Below are 16015 nucleotides of genomic sequence, written 5' to 3'. Positions count from 1 at the left end.
CTCACTCACTGCTGCTACCAGCTGCTGGATCAGGGGTTCACTTAGTTTCTCACTCAGAGACAAAGAGCCGGAGCCTAATAATGGAGCTGTTTTTATATTTCATGTCTTTATTAAACGTCGTGTAATTAAAATCTGCAGAAGAAGAAACATGCAAATGACAGAAAAAGGACAAAAGCCGCTTCAGCTCTCTGGGTTTAAAAAAAGAAAGACGTCCAATTCACATCCACCCAGGCTAATAAAAGCTCTCAAACAAACGCATTAAGAGAAAAGGACACCAGGAAATTAAATGATAATGGACATGAAGCCCAATTCTGTCCAGCAAAGGAAATGTGTTTTATGGGATTCTGCAGACGCTTTGTGAGGAAGAAGAAGAGCAGACGGGCGACACAAAGGAGGATCTGAGACTCTGACCTCCATTAACTGCGCCGGGAAACATTTTAAACTGCTTTACAATAAAACCGGCGGTATAAAGGAGTTCAGCATGTTTACGCCCGGTTTGAGTCCAGAAAACAAAAACAAAACATTTTAAACTCCGGCAGCGAAGCTGCTGATTAAAATATTATTATTAAAATTATAATTATTAAAATATTTAAATAAGCTTATTAAAATTATAATTATTAAAATATTTAAATAAGCTTATTAAAATAAATGTTTAAAATAAAATAAAATAAAATAAAAAAAATTTTAAAACAAAATTTTTTGGTGAAAACAAAACCGTTAAAATATAAAAAATAAAAATAAATGTTTAAAATAAAACTGCTATACAATACAACCGGCGGTTTAAAGGAGTTCAGCATGTTTATGCCCGGTTTGAGTCCAGAAAACAAAAACAAAACATTTTAAACTCCGGCAGCGAAGCTGCTTATTAACATATTATTATTAAAATTATTTTCATTATTTTTATTATTATTCAAATATTTAAATAAGCTTATTAAAATAAATGTTTAAAATAAAATAAAGCTGCTTTACAATAAAACTGGCAGTTTAAAGGAGTTCAGCATGTTTACGCCCGGTTTGAGTTCAGAAAACAAAAAGAAAAAGAAAACAAAGCCCTGCAAGAAACATTTTAACTTAACAACTTATAAAACGGTTTAAAGGAGTACAGCATGTTTACGCTTGGTTTGAGTCCAGAAAACAAAAAAAAAAGTACCTTGAGAAAGGGGAAATGCGCCAGCATGTCGGCCACCCTCTCGGCGTTGTGTCCCTCGTTCAGGAAGTCCAGCTCCAGGGGCATGTTCTTCTTGGCCTCCTCCACCAACCACATGAAGGCAAAGTCTGGGAAGAGCCAGTGGACGGCGTTCACCAACACCTGCAAAGGGAAACAGAGGCTGTGTTCTAAACCGCATACTTCTCCTACTACTCCTACTTCTCATACTAACTTTCTGAGTTAGTGTGCCATAAGTTCCCGGATGCACACTAGATTCTCTGAAATGTTGGGTATGCATCATGAGGTTACTACTCATACTCAAACTACCCAAGTATGCAGTATGAAGTATGCAGTATGCAGTATGTAGTATGCAGTATGCAGTATGCAGTATGTAGTATGCAGTATGCAGTATGCATTATGCAGTATGTAGTATGCAGTATGTAGTATGCAGTATGCAGTATGTAGTATGTAGTATGCAGTATGTAGTATGTAGTATGCAGTATGTAGTATGCAGTATGAAGTATGCAGTATGCAGTATGTAGTATGTAGTATGAAGTATGTAGTATGAAGTATGCAGTATGTAGTATGAAGTATGTAGTATGCAGTATGCAGTATGTAGTATGCAGTATGTAGTATGCATTATGCAGTATGTAGTATGCAGTATGCAGTATGCAGTATGTAGTATGTAGTATGAAGTATGTAGTATGAAGTATGCAGTATGTAGTATGCAGTATGCAGTATGCAGTATGTAGTATGCAGTATGCAGTATGTAGTATGTAGTATGCAGTATGTAGTATGCAGTATGCAGTATGCAGTATGTAGTATGAAGTATGCAGTATGTAGTATGCAGTATGCAGTATGCAGTATGTAGTATGCAGTATGTAGTATGCAGTATGCAGTATGTAGTATGCAGTATGTAGTATGCAGTATGCAGTATGTAGTATGTAGTATGCAGTATGTAGTATGTAGTATGCAGTATGTAGTATGCAGTATGTAGTATGTAGTATGCAGTATGTAGTATGCAGTATGTAGTATGTAGTATGCAGTATGCAGTATGTAGTATGTAGTATGCAGTATGTAGTATGTAGTATGCAGTATGTAGTATGCAGTATGTAGTATGTAGTATGCAGTATGTAGTATGTAGTATGCGGTATGCAGTATGCAGTATGTAGTATGTAGTATGCAGTATGCAGTATGTAGTATGCGGTATGCAGTATGTAGTATGCGGTATGCAGTATGCAGTATGTAGTATGTAGTATGCAGTATGCAGTATGTAGTATGTAGTATGCAGTATGTAGTATGCAGTATGCAGTATGTAGTATGCGGTATGCAGTATGTAGTATGCGGTATGCAGTATGCAGTATGTAGTATGCAGTATGCAGTATGTAGTATGTAGTATGCAGTATGTAGTATGCAGTATGCAGTATGTAGTATGCAGTATGCAGTATGCAGCATGTAGTATGTCGTGTTTGAGGCTCGTGTTTTCAGAATCTTTCTCCACACTCACCTCGATCACCATGATGTCCTTGGAGCTTTGTCTCTGGACTTTGGGGTGCTGGACCTTGACGGCGACCGTCCTCCCGTCGCGCAGCACGGCTTTGTGGACCTGAGCTAACGAGGCCGCCCCCTGAGGGTTCTCCTCAAAGGACACGAATATCTCCGACAGCTGCAGGACAGAAAGGGACGGAGACAACAGGAGGGGAGAAAAGTGGCGTTCAGCCTGGAGTCAGACCTCAGCACGTTGTTCCTCAGACACTAACACCATCAGGGTGGATATCAGGAAGGCCTTTCTGTTTTCTTCCTTTACCTCATTAAGACCTCAGCTTTAAAGCATGCTCTGAAACCATCTGTTTTCTGAATAATAACAGATTATGTATCATGGAACATTTATAACATGCCATTAAAACGGTTAAACAGGATCAATTATCGTTGAAACTCGAATGTTCATCAACATTTTTCCCCAAACGTGCCACTAAAACGCTGCATCTGGACTGGAGAATCGAGTAGGGAAGGTGTGGAAGATCCCCATGAGGAAAAACACTGGCTAAATAAGTGTATCATGAGTATATAATAAAAATAATTAAAAAAATAAATATTTAAAATAATGGATGAATAGATAAAAGTAAACTAAACCAAAACAAAAATAATAATAATAATAACAATAATAAATAAATAAATAGATATTTTAAATAATGGATGAATAGATAAAAGTAAACTAAACCAAAACAAAAAAAACAAAAAAAACAAACAAAAAAAAAATATATATATATATATATAATAAATTAAATAATAAATTAAATAAAATTCAGCTGTAAGCCTCTTTTTAAAAACATCAACATAATAGTGGAACGATGTCTAACCATAAGTTTTTGTTCGAACTTTAGGAACAACTAAAAGGCCGGTACCAGAGGACCTCAGGGTCCGTGAGGACTCATAATTTAAAAGCAGATCAGATAGATGAGAAGGCCCGAGAACATTAAGACATTTAAAAACAACTAAAAGAACCTTAAAAACAAATGAACTGTACATCGGCACATTTTCTCTTTAAAAGAGGAGAAGTTAATGAAACAAGTCTGCCCAGACTTTGGGTTCATATTCAGTCTGTTGGGAGGATGTAAACCTCTGGATTTCATCTGGGTTTTTCTAATAGGGCTGGGCGAGTTAACTCGTTATTATCAAGTTAACTCGTTAATTATTTAACTTCGATAAATATTTTATCGTGCATTAACGCAGGTTTTATTATTGTAAAAGTCTGTTGAATGCATCACATTCACACAGTTACAGCAAACACCACGAAGCATGGAGTGATAAAATAAAGATAAACTAGCAGCTAACATCACCGCTACAGGTGTGAAGCTAACGGAGCTAACCGGCGCTACTTCCTGTTTTTACTGGTTTCAACATAAAAGCACGTATTTCAAAATAAATTTTAAAACAACTTCTGCATTTACAGCCAAGTTGAATTGTCTTCTCAGCGTAGTAGTTCCAGTCTAAAATATCACTTAAAGGCAAAACACACAACTGATAGCAGCAAGTCATTCAAGGAAACAGACAGTGGAGCGAGGCTTCTACATAAAAACTACAGAAAGATGCTGATGTTAAAAGTGTGTTTGCACAACAAATGTTATGGCACTTTTCACAGCCCAGCACCGAGCGCTCAGCACCCAGCGAGCCCTCTGAGCGGAGGTGGTCTCTCATTAGCTCCCCCTCATCTCTGTGGACTCGCAGAACACACACAGTAATTAGTGTGTGGGTTTGAAGGTTAAACAGACGTCCCCGAGGGACCCTCCGTTATTAGAGCAGACTTATTGTGAGCTCCGCAGCCTCCGAGTCGCCCCGAGGCCGCCCGGCCTCACGGATACAGATCTGTTGTGTCGGCGAGGAAGGAGACGGCGTGCGGCCTCGGGGAAACAACTTCCACCAACGCGCCGCATCAATTATTCAATCCGTAATGAGGAGAAATACAAAAAACTGACCTTGATGTCTTTACACAAACACTTGAGCCTCTTTTAAACAATTTCTTTCACCAGAAGGTAGAAGAAAAAGAGTAATTTTCCAGTTTAAACAGATCTGTGACATTAAAATTAAACCAAATCCAACAGGAGATGGTTATAAGCATCTAAACCAGTGATTCTCATTGTGCGGCTCCTCAAGCTCTAACTGGCGGCTCACATTCATAGTAGCTTATAACAATATGCTAACAATAACAATACATTTTTTCAAATAACACACAGCGAATACTGCACAGTATTCAGTATTTTTCTTATGTATTAATTAAGGCTTAATGGTGTTTCCTAAAGGGGGAACTGTTAAACCTGGCAACGCAGCCCGCTTAAACCACCGTCACACCTGACCGCAGAGCACGCTAGCTCCTGTAGCCAGCGCACGCTAGCTCCTTTGGCCAGAGCACGCTAGCTCCTTTATTCAGCGCAAGCTAGCTCCTTTATTCAGTGCACGATAGCTCCTTCAGGCAGTGCACGCTAGCTCCTTTATTCAGTGCACGATAGCTCCAGCACAGAAACCATGCTCATCCTAAATGTCTCACTATGATTACAACAACAAACTACAAATACAACATGAAGAAAGTCGAGGACATGCAGGCCAGCTTCCGCTCATCCCAGTATTAAGGTAAATGTGGTCTGAATTGAAAATGTATTGGCTGTGTTGTTTCTTTTTTTGTGGGATGTTTTATATGTAGAAAAGGGGACTCAGTATGTTGTGGTAAAAGTGGCTCCTCCCTTGATTTTGCTGCCAATGTGGCTGTTGAGAAATAAATAGTGAGTATCTCTGATCTAAGGGAACGATAAGTGGAATCTGAGTGGAGATCCTTCCAGAGTTCAGGAACTTTTCTTCCTCACAGCTGCATGGTGATTGGCTGAACACCAAACGTCTCTACAAACACAGGAAAAAGCCGCCTGGTGAAGATCTGTTGGCTTCGACTCGTCTTCAATCAGGCAGAGAGCCCACGGACCTTCGAGGAGCTCTCCGGTCTCCACAACTCTTAACGAGCCCGCCGAACCCAATAATGATTCAAAGCTTCATCGGGAATGTAAAGTGAAATCAATATTCTCTAAAGCTGTGAGCTCACGGTCTACGGCATGTGTCAAACCCGAGGCCCGCGGGCCAAATGTGACCCGCCACGTCATTTTATGTGGCCCGCAAGAGCTTAAAAGGTCTGATTGTCCAAAAACAAATAAGTCAAATATGTGCAGTGACCAAAAACTACATTTCCCACAATGCATGCACTGGAAAAAAATCTAAGTCTTACCAAGTATATTTCTCTCATTTCTAGTCAAAATGTCACTTAATTACACTTAATATGAGACACAACTGCCTAACAAGTTCTATTTCAGCCAGATATAGGGACTTGTTTGAAGACAATACATCTGGAATATCTTGTTAAATGAAAAAGTCTTGAAAACAAATTGTTTTGAGTCGGATTTCACATGAAACAAGCTTTTTTTTTTTACATTTGAAGAGGTTTTTAAGCTAATTTCAAGATCACTTTTATCTCAAAAGTCCTAAATATCACATTTTATTTCAAGAAATCTTGACAAGCTGATTTTCACTAGTTCCATTGGCAGATTTTTTTTGCTTAATTTTGTTTTTATTGTTTTTCTTACTTATTATTGGAGGGGCATTTTTTCCAGTGTGCCGATTACGTTACGCGCGAAGTGACGGCATCCCGCCACTGGACTGCAATGTTTCCAAATCGATGCGATTTTCCCAACAAGTTGAATTGAGAAATACAAATAATGATCCCAAAATGTCCAGGAAGAGAGAAACTGATGCAGATGGAAGGGCATCTGCATCAGTTTCTCTCTTCCTGCATGTCACTTACCTCCTGTCGGTAGGCGCGCGCATGTGAAAGCCCAAAAGAGTCGATGGACGATAATCCCATATACAAAACAATTATCTTCTGTAGAAAAACTGCGTTCAAGTATTTAAAACATTACAACAATATTACTGGGCATGTATTGTTGTAATGTTTTAAATACTTGAACGCAGTTTTTCTACAGAATATAATTGTTTTGTATATGGGATTATTCTCCATCGACTCTTTTGGGCTTTCACATGCGCGAGCGTACAACCAGCCGGTGAGTTACATGCTGTTTATAAAGTTGTTTTGTAACGTCCCCATGCCAGTAATGTGAGAACCATGCATATGGTTTTGATGGTAAGGCTTGTGACTTTATTGTCGGATGGTTTATAAAGTGGTGTGACGTTTCTGCAGTGTGCAAGTTGTTGTTTTACGTGGAAGGGTTAGCGCTTGCCCCTTAGCCACCACGTATTAGCCTCGCATGACAGGGTGTGCGAACAGCGCAATCGCCGCACAGGGAGCGCAGATTTGCACCTCTCTGTGTCCTACTGTCAGTATTTGACAACCTCTAGCAATGGAAACACGCTTCAAATGCCCCGGAGTTCCCCTTTAAATCGAGTTTCTTCCACTGGAGGCAGCTTGCCAAAATAAAACCCATTCTTTCACAGCAACACTTGTCAGGTGTTGGCGGGTTGGCAGGACACGGATGCGGACTCCAGAGGTGTAAAGCAAACTTGGTTTATTTACAAGAAAACACAGGGATTAACAAAAAGTGCGGCTGAGACTGTGGGAACAAAACCATGAATATAACTGGGACTAGAAAACAAAACAAAAGACTTAAGGGAGGCTTAAGTCGTAGCCTGGCAAGGGAATGGTGAGATCGGGGAAAGAAATCACAACCTGAAAGGGGAGCCTGGAAACTAAATAGTGAACTGAGAGTGATTGGTGAGTGAGTGCAGCTGGGGACAATGAACAGAAACTGTGGGGAAGACACATGGCAAAACATGAACTCAAAAACCAAGACATAAACCTAAAACATAATAAACACAGTAATTCACATCTTTGTGACCACGAGGCTGGATTACTGTGATGCTCTTTATGTGGGAGTTCCTCCATCGCCCGTCTTCAGATGGAGCAAAATGCTGCCGCGCGTTTTTTAACTGGTAAATACGAGCACATTTCCCCCATTTTAGACTCACTTCACTGGCTGCCCGTACATTTTAGGATGAGTTTTAAAATTCTTTTATTTACTTTTAAATCCCTCAATGGTCTCGTACCATCCTACCTCTCCGAGCTGCCACAGCCCTATGTACACCCACATGGGTTTCAAGCTGCTGTGGCTTTAGTTGGACTTTGCATTCAGCCAATTTGAATGTGAACATTCTTTTACTTTGTGTTTATCTGTATTGCCTTTGGAATCATTTAAGGCTTAGAGTAACCCTAACCCTTCAAGTTGCACTTTGAAACCCATGTGGGCAAACACAGGTGAGGCCACCGTGGAAACTGTGGACAAACCCACCTGGGACCCTCATCTGCAGCCCAAATTTAAACCTTATGGGCCCCACATGGACACGCTGGCTGGGCGTGAGTGTGCCGAAAACAAAGCGAAGCTCAGAGGTGAGCTTTGCTGTGGAAAGGCTCGCTCACCTCTGTCCGAAACTGCGGAACGTCCAGCCTCTCCGTCTGTTTTTAAATCCTCTTAAAACACATCTCTTCTCCTTGGCTTTCCACACGATGTGAGATGTTCAATGTATGATTATTTTTATATATTCTAGTATTATTATTGTTTTAAATTAAATAGCTGTTTTATGTCTTTTAATTTATTGTTTTTATTTTTCTGTACAGCACTTTGGGCGACTGAGGTTGTTGTAAAGTGCTTTATAAATAAAACTGGATAGGATTGTTAGTTTGGATAAAAGTGAGCCAGTGATTATGGGACGGTTACTCAGAACAGAGAGAAGTAAACGTTCTCCGTTTCTGCTGGTTTATAAACCCATTATTGGAGATTTTCCCCGATCAGAACCTGACAACTCTGCATACGATCCATGGATTTTTTAAAATTTATTTGTTTATTTAGTCATTTATTTTTATTATTATTAGTAAGTAGTTGTATTTTTTACTAGAATTGGTATTATTATTGTTGTTATCAATATACAATCATTGTAAATATTAATAATTTTTTGAGTTGCTTGACTAATTTGAATTTCCCCCATTGGGGGATGAATAAAGTCTTTTTCTTTTCTATTTCTTTTCCATGGAACGCGGCTCTGAGGCGGCGGCGTGGCGGTGAAAGGCGGCGCTCGGCCTTCCTCTCCCCCGGACGCCTCGCCTCATGCCCACACCTCCAGCTGCTGCAGAAGGGAACATTCCCCAGCTGGAAAGAGGCTAATTGTGACACGATGTCGGCCCGTTGGGTTCAGACAGGACACGGGCCCTGCAGAGGAACGCCATCAGATGATGAATTATACAAGCGGCGCAGGATCCAGTGTGGGCCCAGCTGAGTTATTCATTATGCAAATATGCTAAATGGAATGAGATCGTCTGCACCCACCGGAGTCCATGCTGACAAGCGTCCAAAGGGACCCGACGGGCCAGGAGTGCTTCTGCGGGTTAAAGAACGTGTAATTCCTCAGCTGAGCCGTCACTTTGGGCAGCACCGTGGGGCCCCTGAGAGCCCAAACACGGAGAATTTGAAAGTTTAGCACGCCGCTCAGCTCAGCTGCGGAGTCGGTAAACATGGAGATGCATGCGAGCGGCGCTGCTCCCGCAGGGCCGACCCGCAGCGACACGCCTCCCCTGAAATGAGTCGTGGCAAAAATAAAAATGGCCCCCGAGGGCTCGCGGCTGGACGGCGGCGGAAAGGTGGGCCGCTCGGCTGCTGGCGGTCTGCCGCTTCCCCAGCTGGAAGGAGAGGAAATGAAAGACTTCCCCGAGCAGAGGGGCTGAGAGATGGACCTCCAGGAGTCCGGTAACGACTTCATAGAGGATGCGCTGTAAATATGAGATTATTGGTTTCAGAGCGGAGGACTTCGGGCTTTAAGTTCACATGTGAGGTGATGGCTGCCTCCAGTTCTACAAACTCAAGGCCCGCGGGCCACATCCGGCCCGCCGTACAATTATATCTGGCCCGCGAGATTATTGTGAGAATGCATTAAGGCAATTAAAGCTTGAGGAGCCACGCAATGAGGATCTCTGGTCTCAGGAATAACATCCCCTGTTCTCTGCAGCCTCCCTGAAGTCCAGGTAAAGTCAAATCCGACTCGTTTTCATGAAAAGTTGCCACTGATGGCTGTTATTGAGGATAAATGAAATATTTAGATCCATTTCTGCATATTTCCCTTACAGGTGTTCCCTGAGTTGCTTTTGGGATGTAATGTATATTCCATTACTTCTCATACTATCGGCCATCCAGGAAAGCTGGACATCTTCTTCACCTCTCAGACAAGAGGTGAGACATCTGTCAGCAGCTTTTTAATCAAATCTGCATAAATCTCAAGATTTTGGTGTAATCCACATAAAGAAATGACTTGAATCTCCCAGCCTGACCGTAACAAGCAGCTTCCAAACGCTCCCAGTATCCCAGGCAGCGTTAACCAGTCTGACTAACGTGGTCAGAGAACATGTGACCAGCTCATGTTTTGGTTTCTGGTCCGGTGTCAGATCCCACCTCCACTTCCTGAAACGCAGTGACCGCAGATGTCCCCAACACCTACACCCCCCGACTTTGAAAAGACCCCAAATACCCACGATGCACCGGTGCGTCCTCGTGTCACGCCTCGGCTAAGCGTTGCCACTCTTCCAGGATGGTGCGGGGGGAAACAACATATTGCTCGGGCCTGCCTTTCAGCCAGAACTACAGCGCCCGTGCACAGCGGGAATGCATGTGTCACCACAAATGGAGCTGAAAGCAGCACGGCTCCACACGCCAGAGCATCCACGCTTTGAAAAAAGAAGCGTGTGCAGCGGAACGGAAAGCTGCAGCTCATCAGCTTCTTTCCCAGCCTCTCCGAAGGGAGGAGGGCCGACTCATCCCGCCGTTTTATCACCGCCTTCTCAGGCGTGATGACGCCCCACGAGAAGCCCGACCCGAGAGCACCTGAACGGGAAAAGCACGAAGGAGCCGAAAGAAAACGCTCAGAAATGCTCAGAAACGCTCAGAAACGCTCAGAAACGCTCAGAAACGCTCAGAAACGCTCAGAAACGCTCAGAAACGCTCAGAAATGCTCAGAAACGTGCCTAAACGCGCCTAAACGCAGGCTGGGAGGATGAAGACGCCACATTTAGAACCCGGCTTGGTTTTCTGAAAGAGGCGGTTATTAGTTCTCATTAACTGTTGGTGTAACCAGGATCCTCCTGCCTGTGTAAGCATGAAATAAACACCTACATTCTGATGTAAATACAGTGTTTTACACTTTATTTTGGGATTTATCTTCATGTTTATTCACCCCGTGTGGACTGAAATGCTTCCTGCCGTCATGCAGGTGAAACCTGATGAAACACGGCTGTTTCATCGTTACAATAAAACTGATTTTTCTTCAGAAGCGTTGGAGCTATTTACTCCTCATCTTAACCCGGACTAAGAGATCTGAACACATCACAGCAGCTTTAAAATCTTTACTCTGGCTTCCAGTCAGTCACAGAATAGATTTTAAAAGCCTGCTGATGGTTTACATCTGTGATCTGTTCAGAGAATATAAAGCCAGCAGAGCTCTGAGATCCAAGGACTCAGGTCAGCTGGTCCAGTCCAGAGTCCAGACTAAACATGGAGAAGCAGCATTTAGCTGTTATGCTGCAAACAAGTGGAACAAACTGCCAGTGGAGATTAAACTTTCACCAAATTGAGACATTTTTAAATCCAGGTTAAAGACATTTCTGTTCTCATGTGTCTATGCATGAAATCTGCACGATATCTTTGAACTTATCTGGACTGTTGCTGGTTTTTAAACTCACTTAAATGATTTTATTTATTTCTCTTTATATTCTTTTTTGTATTTTTAATGCTTCTTCCACTCCCTGCTGCAATGCTTTTATTTTATGTAAAGCACTTTGAACTGTTTTGGACATGAAATGTGCTACAAATAAATTTGATTTGATTTGATTTGATCTTCATTACTTTGAATTTTGTTTAAATTTATTCTTGGTTTACTTTTTATTTTGGGGGGTTATTTACAGAGTTTATTTGTAGGTTAATAATTGTTTGGTTTTTCTTTCTTTGTGTTAAGTTAGACGGGAAGAACTGTGGGTCCATTTCCTAGAAGTATAGGGACTGGTATAGGACCAGTATGGAATGGGGTGGGGCCTAAGGCTGTGTTCGAAACCGCATACTGCATACTACATACTACATACTGCATACTGCATACTACATACTACTCGATCAGACAGTATGCAGAGCGTTTACCCACAATGCATTTCGCTCCTGCCCGAGCCGAAATCAGCCGGCCTGAAGCTGATTTCTCTTAAGCTCTAAACTCTGTAAACTTTAGCAACATTTGAAACATTTTCAGGTGAGAAAGTAGTCGTTTAGATCCCCAACGTGTTGAAAACCTGACAAAATACCGGCTGTTTACAATTTTGTTCCCACGAATTCGGCGCTACTAAAGCTAGCCGCAGTGAGCTAACGCACTTCCAGTTATTTTCACAAAATAAAATACCCGTTGCCTTTTATCATAGGGAAAGCCATTACCATACAATTGGTGCTTTTGTTTTGAAAACAGGAAGTGAACCTACCCTCGTTGTAGCTAGCTTGAAACTGCCGTTTTGACAGGAAATGACGATCGGCGACGTCACGTTACGTTGCATCTTGGGTAGTTTGAGTATGAGTAGTAACCTCATGATGCATACCCAACATTTAGGAGAATCTAGTATGCATCCGGGAACTTCTGCTTACTCAAACTCGCATACTAACTCAGAAAGTTAGTATGAGTAGTAGGAGAAGTATGCGGTTTCGAACACAGCCTATTTTGTTTTTTTACCAGAGCAGGAGAAGCAGCAGAGAACAAAGAAAAGTTTGATCTGTATTATTTGCTTGTCAGCTGGATAAATAAACCGTCAAACGCAATCTTCAAGTTTTGGACTTCTTTTGCCTGCGTACAAACCAACCAACCCCAGTTCAGTCATGGCTTGTTTGAACTTTTAGGATGTTTGGTTTGACAAACAATCGCCACTACAAGAAGGTTTCAGAATCTTTCGGGTTTCAGCAGGAGGTTTAAAGTACAGCGTCAGGTTGGAATGAATCGAGTCCGTCTGCTCTGAGAGAAACTCCTGGTTCCTCGCCAAATGTTTAATTACCTGTTTGATTTTCCTCCAGTTTAATCACAGAAAATACATCAGTGGGAAGAAAAGCAGAGCCATTTGTGTTGGTGCTCTGAGGGGTTAGGTTTGTGTTGCTGAACTGAAATCTGCTGATCTGCACTGCTCGTAAATCTTGTGATTAAAGTTTGTTTTTAAAGCCACAACGAGCCAAACAAACCACCTGACTAATCGTGGGTTTGATCTCCCGAGCGTCACTTTGTTTCCAGGCGTGTAACCCGCCCGCCGCCGAGCGTTTAAGCATCATGAATCCCGCCTTCGTGCTTCAACAAAAAGCCACTAAAACCCCCTTTTTTTGGGTTCTTAATTCCAAATATTCCTGATAACAACAGACAGAAGAAGTGTTTTAAGCAGTGAATCAGAGGAAAGTGCTTCTTGATTGAAGATATTTAGAAATCCTCCACCAGAGTAAATCTGCGGCTCGGGAACCGTCTGATGGAGCTCGCAGAGGTCGAGTCGACCTGCTGAAAAACCTATTTTACTATATTTTGTTTCATTTGAGCATTCGGGGACTGAATCTGCTGCATGAGAGGCACATTTTCCCTGATTTTATGTCTTTAACTCGCACACAGCAGCTGTGGAAGAGGACCCATGTATCCGAAAAATGATTGCTTGGCTTCCTGCGGGCCCTGAAACGCTGTCATAACCACCGGTGTGAGAGCCAACAGCAGCTTTAACAGCTTCTTCAGCTTATAAAACCAAACACTGCCCACAAAGTGCACGTGAAGCGTGTGCGTTCTCACCTTCAAACTGAAGAAATGCATTCTTATCATCATTACTTATAGTGTTAATAATATCTCAGATGTTTTTTTTTCTCAGATAAAAGCTTCAGACCTTTATTCGACTTCCTTCCCCCGAACACTCAGTGGGGTCACATGGCACTGAAAGGATCGGATTATTGGCTAAATTACAAGAAGAACAAGATTTTTCCCCTAGCTTAAGAGTAACCTGGCCAAGTTTGGAGCTGTTACCATTAAATCTGTAGGAGGAGTTCGATAAAATGCGATTTGTGAAAAAAAAAAAGACGTTTCCGACGACCAGCAGGTGGCGCTGTAGGTGGATGTCTCTATGTTATATGTGCGCGTTCAGGCTGGGTCCAGCATTCACCGTATGAAGTTTGGGACAGATTGGATAATGTATGTGGGAGTTATAAGCAACTTAATTTTTTATGGCGAGTCATAAATTTGAGGCGTCGCCACGGCCACGCCCTTTGAGGTTTGAAAAAGCTTCTCCATGATTTTTTCCCCCCATGTCTTAAGAGTAACCTGGCCAAGTTTGAAGGTTTTTGCATTAAATCTGTAGGACAAGTTTGATCAAATGCGAGTTGTGGAAAAAAAAAAAAAAAAGATGTTTCCAACCACCAGTAGGTGGCGCTATAGGTGGATGTCACTATGATAATATTTACGCGTTCAGGCTGATTCCAGCATTCACCGTATGAAGTTTGGGACAGATTGGATAATGTATGTGGGAGTTATAAGCGACTTTGAAGCGTCGCCACGGCCACGCCCTTTAAGTTTTGAAAAAGTTTCCCCATGATTTCCCCCATGTCTTAAGAGTAATCTGGCCACGTCTGAAGTCTGTAGCATTAAATCTGTAGGACAAGTTCGATCATATGCAAGGCGTGGAATTGGGCAAAAATGGCACCAAAACGCACTTTCCATCCAAAATGGCCGCCTTCCTGTGTTGCCACAACAGGCAGCACTAAGGGCGGAGCCTCACCTCCTGTCCCAGGTCTTCTCTGATGACCTGCTGGATCTCCTCCATGCTGCTCTGAGGGGCTCGGCTGTGCAGCACCTTCAGGGTGGAGGTGTACTCCTCGGGCAGCAGGTAGTCCAGGGCGCCCAGGTGCTGCCCCACTTTGATGAAGGTCCCCCGGTTGGCGCAGCACAAGTCCCGCAGACGCTCGGCCGATCGCCGATGCACCTGCAGACACGGGCGAAGGGAAGAAAATACGTCACGTCTGCAGGAAAAGGTAAAACGCTGGAAAGATATCTATTTATATCTATATATAAAAGCCTTTTGGACTATTCCTCTGCTGCTGTAAAACTGCAATTTTTTAAAATTATTTAAAAAAAATATATATATATATTTTTTATTAATAATAAAAAAATAATAATAATAATAATAAGACCACCCGTTTTTTTATTCATTTATTTATTTATTTATTTTAATTTTTAATTTTATTGCTCACAGGCTTTTATTTTGTAAAAGTCTGTTGCTCACAGGCTTTTATTTTGTAAAAGTCTGTCGCTGTCTGCTGTGGAACAGGAAAAGAAAGTAATCGGCGGGTTAACTCGTTAATTATTTAACAAATATTTGAATATATTTTTTCAAATATATTAAAATATTTGTTATATAATATATTTTATAATTATATTTTATAATATATTTTTTATATTTTATAATATATTTTTAAAAATATATAAAAATATTTTTTTAAATATTTAAATATTTGTTAATATAATTTATTGACATATTTAATTGCGCATTAACACAGGTTTTATTATTTTTTTTATTTTGTAAAAGCGCTGTTGCACACAGGCTTTTATTTTGTAAAAGTCTGTTGCTCACAGGCTTTTATTTTGTAAAAGTCTGTTGCTCACAGGCTTTTATTTTGTAAAAGTCTGTTGCTCACAGGCTTTTATTTTGTAAAAGTCTGCTGCTCACTGGCTTTTATTTTGTAAAAGTCTGTTGCTCACAGGCTTTTATTTTGTAAAAGTCTGTTGTTCACAGGCTTTTATTTTGTAAACGTCTGTTGCTCACAGGCTTTTATTTTGTAAAAGTCTGTTGCTCACAGGCTTTTATTTTGTAAAAGTCTGCTGCTGTCTGCTGTGGAACAGGAAAAGAAAGTAATCGGCGGATCCACCAAACATGGAGAAGGGTACGGAACTTTTACTCGGCCATTTTCATGTTAAAGTTCTTCCAGACGGCGGAGTCGACAGAACCAAAGTCATCTGTAAACTCTGCCAAGTTGAATTGTCTTCTCAGCGTAGTAGTTCCAGTCTAAAATATCACTTAAAGGCAAAACACACAACTGATAGCAGCAAGTCATTCAAGGAAACAGACAGTGGAGCGAGGCTTCTACATAAAAACTACAGAAAGATGCTGATGTTAAAAGTGTGTTTGCACAACAAATGTTATGGCACTTTCATTCATATGGCAGCACATTTAAAATAAAGCTAAATGCTAAAAGCTATACACTACTTTTGGATTCATTTTTGGATTCTGCGTACAAATGC

At 41.3% G+C, this 16015-nt stretch overlaps 1 protein-coding gene across 4 annotated transcripts in view; it reads right to left on the bottom strand.

Moving 5' to 3' along the window:
• Positions 1–16015, bottom strand: part of adck1 (aarF domain containing kinase 1) — a 76512-nt gene that overhangs the window by 34715 nt on the left and 25782 nt on the right. For all 4 annotated transcript variants that reach the window (XM_075447543.1, XM_075447541.1, XM_075447540.1 and 1 more), the window contains exons 4-6: positions 14496–14699; positions 2655–2813; positions 1151–1309 (exon numbers count right to left, since the gene is read on the bottom strand). In XM_075447543.1, coding sequence (XP_075303658.1) covers positions 1151–1309; positions 2655–2813; positions 14496–14699 — 522 coding nt within the window. The remainder of the gene's footprint in view (positions 1–1150; positions 1310–2654; positions 2814–14495; positions 14700–16015) is intronic.

This window comes from Odontesthes bonariensis, chromosome 17, assembly GCF_027942865.1.
Source record: "Odontesthes bonariensis isolate fOdoBon6 chromosome 17, fOdoBon6.hap1, whole genome shotgun sequence".
NCBI lineage: Eukaryota > Metazoa > Chordata > Actinopteri > Atheriniformes > Atherinopsidae > Odontesthes > Odontesthes bonariensis.
Note: the sequence above shows the minus strand (reverse complement) of the source record. Positions and strands in the feature narration are given on the sequence as shown.